The 9683-nt window shown below is 36.4% G+C and overlaps 1 protein-coding gene across 2 annotated transcripts in view; it reads right to left on the bottom strand.

The window, feature by feature from the left end:
- Positions 1-7972, bottom strand: part of dnajc24 (DnaJ (Hsp40) homolog, subfamily C, member 24) — a 72639-nt gene extending 64667 nt beyond the window's left edge. For both annotated transcript variants that reach the window (XM_039749559.1, XM_039749567.1), the window contains exons 1-2: positions 7899-7972; positions 6857-7003 (exon numbers count right to left, since the gene is read on the bottom strand). In XM_039749559.1, the coding sequence (XP_039605493.1) occupies positions 6857-6964 (108 nt within the window). In that variant the 5' untranslated portion in view covers positions 6965-7003; positions 7899-7972. The remainder of the gene's footprint in view (positions 1-6856; positions 7004-7898) is intronic.
- Positions 7973-9683: the final 1711 nt, after the last annotated feature.

The raw sequence follows: 9683 nt of genomic DNA, 5'->3' as shown, positions 1-9683 counted from the left end.
ATAAGGTCCCACAGTTGACAGTTCATGTCAGAGCACAAATCAAGCATGAAGTCAAAGGAATTGTCTGTAAATTGTTTTGAGGCACAAATCTTGGTAAGGTTACAGAAACATTTCTGCTGCTTTGAAGGTCCCAATGAGCAGAGTGGCCTCCATCATCTGCAAGTGGAAGAAGTTCGAAACCACCAGGACTCTTCCTAGAGCTGGCCGGCCATCTAAACTGAGCAATCGGCAGAGAAGGGCCTTAGTCAGGGAGGTGACCAAGAACCCGATGGTCACTCTGTCAGAGCTCCAGAGGTCCTCTGTGGAGAAAGGAGAACCTTCCAGAAGGACAACCATCTCTGCAGCAATCCACCAATCAGGCCTGTATGGTAGAGTGGCCAGACGGAAGCCACTCCTTAGTAAAAGGGACATGGCAGCCTGCCTTGAGTTTGCCAAAAGGCACCTGAAGGACTCTCAGACACATGAGAAACAAAATTCTCTGTTCTGATGAGATAAAGATTGAACTCTTTGGTGTGAATGCCAGGCGTCACATTTGGAGGAAACCAGGCACCGCTCATCACCAGGCCAATACCATCCCTACAGTGAAGCATGGTGGTGGCAGCATCATGCTGTGGGGATGTGTTTCAGTGGCAGGAACTGGGAGACTAGTCAGGGTAAAGGGAAAGATGACTGCAGCAATGTACAGAGACATCCTGGATGAAAACCTGCTCCAGGGCGCTCTTGACCTCAGACTGGAGCAATGGTTCATCTTTCAGCAGGACAACGACCCTAAGCACACAGCCAAGATATCAAAGGAGTGGCTTCAGGACAACTCTGTGAATGTCCTTGAGTGGCCCAGCCAGAGCCCAGACTTGAATCAGATTGAACATCTCTGGAGAGATCTTAAAATGGCTGTGCACCAATGCTTTCCATCCAACCTGATGGAGCTTGAGAGGTGCTGCAAAGAGGAATGGACGAAACTGGCCAAGGATAGGTGTGCCAAGCTTGTGGCATCATATTCAAAAAGATTTGAGGCTGTAATTGCTGCCAAAGTTGCATCGACAAAGTATTGAGCAAAGGGCTGGATGTGAATACTTATGTACATGTGATTTCTCAGTTTTATATTTTTAATAAATTTGCAAAAACCTCAAGTAAACTTTTTCATGTTGTCATTATGGGGTGTTGTGTGGAGAATTCTGAGGAAAAAATGAATTTAATCCATTTTGGAATAAGTCTGTAACATAACAAAATGTGGAAAAAGTGATGCGCTGTGAATACTTTCTGGATGCACTGTGTGTGTATATATATATATATCTCAAAGTCAGACTAGGACACAAATATGTCTAACCTCACAGTAAGATATAAAAATATTTATAAAAACATCCACTTGTACTCCCTGCTAGAGACAAGAGTTCATTTTTGAGAATGAATGACATTATGATTGCAGCTCAAGCTGTACAGTAATACTCAGATTGATGTTTTCTTGTTACCCTAAGGAATCATGATGACTCTTTGTAACTTTGTGGTACTAACACTACAGCTTCACCACAAAGAGGATAATAATAATAATAGTTATAATAATAATAATAATATTAAAAGGAAAATATAATAAAGCAGGATATTCTGTTAAGCTGCACATTAATTGTTAACACTTTACAAAAACATCATAAATAATACTGTAACAAGCACCAAGATTGAAAGCCCAAGACAAACACAGCCCAATAACAGGTGAGTTTATTTAACAATGAATAATCCACAGCAATACTTTCAGAAGAATCATCTTCCCAGTGGTACCTCCATGGGATCCACCATCTTTTAGTAACAGCTATGCCGAAATTAGCCATAGCTTAGTGTCACATTCACTCTTCAGGCATACAGTACTGTAGTGTGCCATGTCTCTCTCCATGATCCTCCCCCACCACTCAACACATACATACATACATACATACATACATACAGTATATATATTATTACATCATCAATTAATTGATACTGGCATCTAAACACTGCTTACATGTAAACATACATGCAGTTATAGGTTTTAATCTTTTTAATTATTGATTTTACTTTAATTCGCCAGGCTAATACAGTGGAGCACTTCAAAAAATTGCTGAAAACACATTATTTTAACATGGCCTTCTCATAACTTCACTATAATTTAATCCTGATACTCTGTATATCCAATTCATTTTAATAACTATTCATGGTGGCTCTAAAATCTGTACTAACCCCTACTCTCTCTTCTGTTTCTTATTCCGGTGTCCTTTTGCTGTTGGCGCTAGCCACCACTTACTCAAAGCACCGTGATGTTCCAAAAGTGATGGATAAAAAGCCAGAAGTCTGCATGACCATCATCATCAAGTCCTTCTGTGAGAACCCTAAATACAAAGAGGACTGTTTCATTTATGTTAGGTAGAATGCCCAGAGGGGACTGGGCAGTCTCGTGGCCTGGAACCTGCAGATTTTATTTTTCTCCAGCCGTCTGGAGTTTTTTTTTTGTTTTTTCTGTCCTCCCTGGCCATCGGACCTTACTCTTTTTCTATGTTATCTAATGTTGTCTTATTTTAATGTCTTATTTTGTCTTTTATTTTTCTTCATTATGTAAAGCACTTTGAGCTACTTTTTTGTATGAAAATGTTCACTTTCACCAAACAACAAATCTTTTAATTCTCACAGATATGTCTCTTCATTGGCAAGAAAACACTACTTTACCCTGATGGCAACACAAATTAGACAATCTACAAGCCTATGACTTAAAATTTAAAGCCAAATAATAACTACAGTACATATTTCTGTCTTATCACCTATGTCCCTATATTCTATCTTGTTTCGCTGTTCTGTTATTTAACCAAGTAATAATTTCTGTTTGTTAGCACTAATGCGATCTTTACTATTAGTTTTTTGAGACTTTCCAATTTTAGTACTTTCATAATCTCTAACCTGCTCTGCATGTGTATCACTCCAACATTTTTGAACCTTGTTACGACATTCTACTTTGTCTTCTACTCTTTGTCTTTTATTTCCGACCCTGCTTGGAGCCAACAGCGCAGGAGCTGTGTCTGACAATAGCATTCACGCGAATGAGAAGTGATTGGACAGTGGGCATGGTTGTAAATGTTTGAGAGGAGGGCAGGACTTATCAAAATCTCTTGGCAGAAAGTCTCGTGGGACCTGAAATTATCTCTCGGGGAGTTGAAATTATCTCCGAGAAACTCTCATCTCAGGATTTCCTTATAATAATTTCTCTATTATAATAGAGAGATATGCACATTTATATCGGCAACCTTTCGATCGAAACATCCCTATAAAGGACAGCTCATAAGCCCTAACTCCGATTTTTAAGACAGTTTTCCTATTATGAGACATTTAATAAATATTAGCACAGATCTTTTTTAAAATAATTTTTAAATATATATAAACCTTAATTTTCAGTTTTCTGCATTGTCTGCACAATCATAAATATTAAAGAGTGGGCCCTATGTTTTTAAAAATCATATTTCCACTTCCAGTTTTATTACTGGGCGGCAAATATACAGGCGATAAGAACCTGGACACAAATAGAAGAACATACACAGGCATGGACCGCAATAGAAGTAAAATGTATTCCTTGCTCTGTGCTCCAATAAACACACGTTATCGGCAATACACTAATAACCCAATTGTGCTCCACTCACTTAGAATCTGGAACCAATGTAGAAAGCATTTTAAGACGGAGAAGCTTCTATCTGTGGCACCGCTGCAAGAGAACCACCTCTTTCAACCTTCACAAACATATGCAGTTTTTAATATCTGGAAAAAATTAGGAATTAACTTGCTTAGAGATCTTTATATAGACAACGTCTTTGCATCCTATGAACAATTACATTCCAAATTTAACATTCCAGCTACACATTTCTTTCACTATCTTCAAATCAGAAACTTTGTTAAACAGAACCTTCCAGATTTTCCTCATCTTGCACCCTCATCCACGCTGGAAAAAATATTGCTCAATTTTAAGGAATTAGACTCCATCTCTACAATATATAAAATTATTTTACAATCCCTTCCTTTCAAAGATCCAAGAGGACACTGGGAAAAAGATCTCTCAATTAATATATCAGAAAAGGAGTGGAAAGTAGCAATGCAGAGAATTCACTCAAGCTCCATATCGCAAAGCATACAATTATACAACTCAAAATTATATATCGAGCACATCTGTCTCGACTAAAACTCTCCAAAATGTTTCCAGGGCATGATCCAACCTGCGAACGTTGCAACCAAGCCCCAGCCTCACTGGGTCACATGTTCTGGGCCTGCACCAAATTAACATTATTCTGGACAAAAATTTTTAATTACCTCTCAGACAGCCTTGGACTCACAATCCCTCCTAACCCATTAACAGCTGTGTTTGGGGTTCTTCCAGAGGGGCTTAAAGTGGAGAAAGACAAACAAATTGTGATTGCATTCACTACACTGTTGTACGCAGACTTATCCTGATAAACTGGAAGAACCCAAACTCTCCTCTTTTAAGTCAGTGGGAAACTGATGTGTTATACTATTTAAAATTGGAAAAATCAAATACTCAGTTAGAGGATCCATTCAGACTTTTTTCAAAACATGGCAGGATCTAATCAGTAATATTTTAAAATAAGTTTATAAAGCACAGAGAATTTATTAATTTAGGTATTTTTAAAAGCCTTAAATTTTACACCATTTGGCTTGCTCTCTCTCTCAGGGGTGGGGATCGATCTGTTCTTAACATAATTCTTTTTTTTTTGTAAAAACTTGATTGCTATGTATTGATTGTAATAAAATTAATAAATAAAAAAAAAAAAATCATATTTCCAGTTTTGATATCAATGCACAAGTTCTGTATTTACATACCGGTCACTATAAAGATGCTGCCTTGCAAAAATAAATTTAAAAAAACATTCTGAATAAAAGCATACCATTGTAAAAGAAAAAGAGAACCTTTGCTTAATTATGACTGAAAACCCTTTCAAAATAAACATAGATATAAACCTTAAATGCAGACAAATGTTAACCATATCTAGGGAAAGCATTAAAGAAAAATTTGTATGAAGTTAAACAAAAACTAGCAGACAATGGATTCAGTAGGAGAAGATGGAAAAGAATCAGATTAAGTGATACATAAAGCAATATTTGATTCCCATTATCTATCAGTCACAGTTACATTATAACAGAGCAATTCATGAAAGCAAATATCATGCAATACCTCTGTCTGTCTCTAAATACAAGACTAAAAGTGTACTTCACTTAGTCATGTTTGCTGGGATCAATAAAAAGGAAATATGTTGACATGTTAAATTACCCAACTGCTAAATTTACCCAAGATAAGACAGGAGAGTCCCATTATTATCCATTACTAGTAAGGTTATGATACATACAAGGAAGAATCCCAGCCAGTGCCAAAACAGTTTTAAGATTTTTAACCATTTTTCTCAGGATTGTGCTAAACCTCAGTAATACAACTGGGCAAAAACCTTGACCCAAGGGTATACTCTACAGTACATTAGGAAAAATAGGCATGTTATTAATGATAAGGCCCCCAAGCTGAACAAGAAGGGGAAAAACTCTATAGTGTGAAGTGTGAAATACACAAAAAAATAAATACTACAGCAGCAGTGGAATAAAACTCAATGCAGACTATCAGACTTTGAGTTAAAATTTGGGCACATCAGAAGTAAGCATTGCCACCTCAGGACATGAGAAGTTACTGTTGTGGACGTTATTTCCATCCTTTTCACCCACAGATAAGAGAAACTGCCCAGTGAGGAAAACTGACTCTGCCCCTTCCAGTCCAGAGACTATAAATTTGAGACACTCCTGACAGGGGACATCTCATTGCAGGACGAGCAGACCACCAGACGAAGCTCCGACCTAACCAGTGTGACCTAAACTTTGAATTACTGTGCAGTCATTTTCCATGTGATATTGCCTTACCATTTCTGTTTTGCATCAATGAGCACCTGCATTTTTTAACTTGTTACTTAATAAAAGGGGCATCTCGGTTAGCGGCCCAACATTTATTTGGTAGATTCGTGTGTTCCCTCGGTTGACGACAATTCATTGACAATTAACCAATACACCTGTCCCTTCTTGTTACTTTGAAATAGCAATGGCAGAAAGGTTCTTCAACAAATCACACCAAGGAAACTACTTTCTCTGAGGTTTCACCCAGCAATTGTAGGAAACTGTACACATTTTGATTGGATTCCAACATACAATTTCATTATACAGTATCTCACAAAAGTGAGTACACCCCTCACATTTTTGTAAATATTTTATTATAATTTTTCATGGAACAACACTGAAGGTATGACACTTTGATACAGTGTAAAGTAGTCCGTGTACAGCTTGTATAACAGTGTGGTCTGATGAGACCAAGATAAACTTATTTGGTTCTGATGGTGTCAAGCGTGTGTGGCGGCAAACAGGTGAGGAGTACAAAGACAAGTGTGTCTTGCCTACAGTCAAGCATGGTGATGGGAGTGTCATGGGTTGGGGCCGCATGACTGCTGCCGGCATTGGGGAGCTACAGTTAAACAGGGTGTAGTATTGTGACCATCATTGTTATGGGAATAAAATATAAACACAACACAAGCAGAGCTCTGCAAGGTGAAGCAGCAATACTACCCTCAGCATTAGTCTGCTTCCAACACCATTCATATAAAGGGATACATGGAGGTTTACTGGATCTAGCATGTTCCGCAAAAGTTGATAATGCTGTCAACATTGTGTGACAGATACAGATAATCACTACATAATGCAATGTTTTAAATCCTTAGTTGCTAAATTTCACTTTAACAACAATACAACAATGAATCATTATAAATGAGTAACTGATAAATATACTGTATATAACTTAGGTACTTACCAGTAGTATCATTTTTTGGTATTGTTGTTTTAACTCTTGCAAATTGCTAGAAGGACTGGCATCCAAAATTTTATACCAGTCCTTGCTAAAAATATTTTCAGGTGTCATCCTGCCCAATACACTTTGCCTTCAAATTGTCTTTCACATCTAAATAAAATAATAAATGTAAACAAAAAATAAATACCCTTTCAAGACTGCAAATTAAATTTAAAAATTAGTATTTTATTATCTATCGTAAAATATTCAGCAAAGCTGCCAGATGGAAACACTGAAGAACTACCTAACAACCACACAACTGTAAGTAAAAAAGAAAAAAAAAAATTGACAAATTGCTACTTAAGTTCAGACTACTTCCAACAGCAAATCAGGGGCACCAGTTATGCAGAAACAGTCGAATTCAGGACTAGAACATGTCAGCATCAAATGTGCATAATCTAGGTACTTACATGGGTTTTCTTAGGGTACCTCCAACAGTACAAAGACAATGCTTTGGATGTCTTAATACACAGTATACTTTCATTTGGCGTGTCATTACATTTTCTGGATGTGTTCTTCCAGGTAACTTACAACCCTGAACTGGTAAGATGAGCTAAGAAAGTTGTTGGAGTGATGGATTCACCTTATACCATGGGGGTGAATATGGGCTCAATAATAAGGACGGAGTTTAATTATTTTGCTATGGTTCTTCCGTGTAAGTATGATCACAGAGTGATTGACGGCAACCATTACATAATAAGTGTTTATAACAAAAGAAACCAAAAAATATACGTGAATTTTACAGTACTTCACCTGCTTTAAAAATTCACTTAATCCAGTTCATGAATCGAGGGGTGCTGGAGCCTACTCTAGCAGCAATGGGTTTATATAGATAGTCAAACTAACATTAATAATCGCTGCATACATGGACAAAACGCAGCTGACAAAATATCAAATGTAAAAACATTGAAAATTTAATAACGTTGTGATATGATATCAACACATATCAATACAACATCACTGTATATGTAAGACATCTTTTAAAACAACACCTAAATACACATACCTCGTTTTGTAAGTGAGCTTCTGCTGCCTCTCAGCAGCATCGAAAAACAGGGTTTCACTGTGTATCATTTTAATATGTCCCTTAGAAACACGAGCCGGTGGAAAGCAGTACTTATATATCCTCGCTCCCTGCACTTGCATTATGTTTCATACGTTATTAAAAACATTCTGTCACACTAGTAAACATTCAGAATAATTTAAGTACAAATTTAAAATTTCCATATAATACGGTGAAAGATAGTAATATTAAAACGTAATATCCCCATAACTATAATATTTATTTAACTTTACAAGAAAATGAACGTATTTGCTATTTTAGGAATAATTTGTGTGAATCGTGCTGTCAAAATAAACAAAAATACTTTTAAATTCAAAAACATTTGATATGGGTCATTTTTTAACTTTAAAGATTCTGTCTAAAAGCGGAACGGTAGCATAAATATCAATATTCCCGGAAGGAACTATTTTTGGTTGGAGAGACGCCGTCTCCGTGGAAACCACTGAACAACTGTCTCCCCGTGAAAGAGAGATTCAGTAATCTGGTAAATTTCTTACAGTTTATTATTTTTTCATTTAACTGAAGTTTTCCTAAAAATAGATTGAAGTTAAATTAATGCAATGTTAATGTTTTTTTTTCTGCAGCGGGGTTTATTGGATAATTACTTTTAAGAAAAGGAAATAAATCTGAACATTCTCAGTACTTTTCCCTCTCTATCTTTTCAAACACACTGATATGTTTGCTGTCTTTATGTCTGTATTTGCACCTATTGAAATCATTTTCTTACTTCTGATTTAAAGATGTATCTTTGGATTGAAGTATTAACTCTGTCTCTCTTAAATACACACACACACACACACACACACACACACACACACACATACTGTCACTAATCCAATTAGGACATGCAAATTTCATATATTCAGAGGAAAAATGTTTGAACATTTCTAAATAAGGGTATTCTAATAAAAAAATGTAGAGCCTTGAACATATATTGTTTGCATTTCAAATTATCTAAACAAGTAAATCAGTCACATAATATACAATGTATATAAATACAAAGTAAAATAAATGTCATTATCCAGTTGTTGCTACTGTATATTTTTTCAGTCCATGTGATGTGAATTGACTGTTCCAATATACCTAGAAAAAAACTTACGTGCACACTGTCTGACAGCCTAATTAGTGGCACTTGATTTTTTCACACTGTTCATTGCTTAGGGTTTGGCACTATGCACAATTTACAGACCATGTTTTTCCAGTACAGTTGGTTATGGATCAATAAGTCAGGGAGTGGCAAGACCAAAAATTTAATTGGCTTTGTAAGAGGAATGGGAAGAAGCACCATACCATCCTGCAGGACAGTATCAGCACAGTATCCTGCTGAAATTATCATAGACCATGGTGTTGTGGATCATCAGAGAATGGACAGCAAACAGAAAAATAGCTAGCCAATAGCAGTCCTACAGTCAGAAAAAGATCTTTTAATAAGAGATCCTAATGAAGTTTGATATGCCATGTACAGAATAATACTCAGACACCTAGTAGATGAATGCAACAATCATGCTGAAAAATACATCAGAATGTTCCAGATGAAGTATGACAGTTGACTTCCCAACTAAATCCCATACTTCTCAATGAAATACACAAAGATTTGGCTGCAGTTGGCTAGGAAGCACAAAACTTGTAAACTAGACCATTCTTCAAACATCATCTAGTTCTTTTTTATTCATGTTGATGCAAAAATATGTACATGGTGAAAACCTGAATATTCCATGGGTTTATCTT

Source organism: Polypterus senegalus, chromosome 1, assembly GCF_016835505.1.
Source record: "Polypterus senegalus isolate Bchr_013 chromosome 1, ASM1683550v1, whole genome shotgun sequence".
In the NCBI taxonomy this organism is placed as follows: domain Eukaryota; kingdom Metazoa; phylum Chordata; class Cladistia; order Polypteriformes; family Polypteridae; genus Polypterus; species Polypterus senegalus.
Note: the sequence above shows the minus strand (reverse complement) of the source record. Positions and strands in the feature narration are given on the sequence as shown.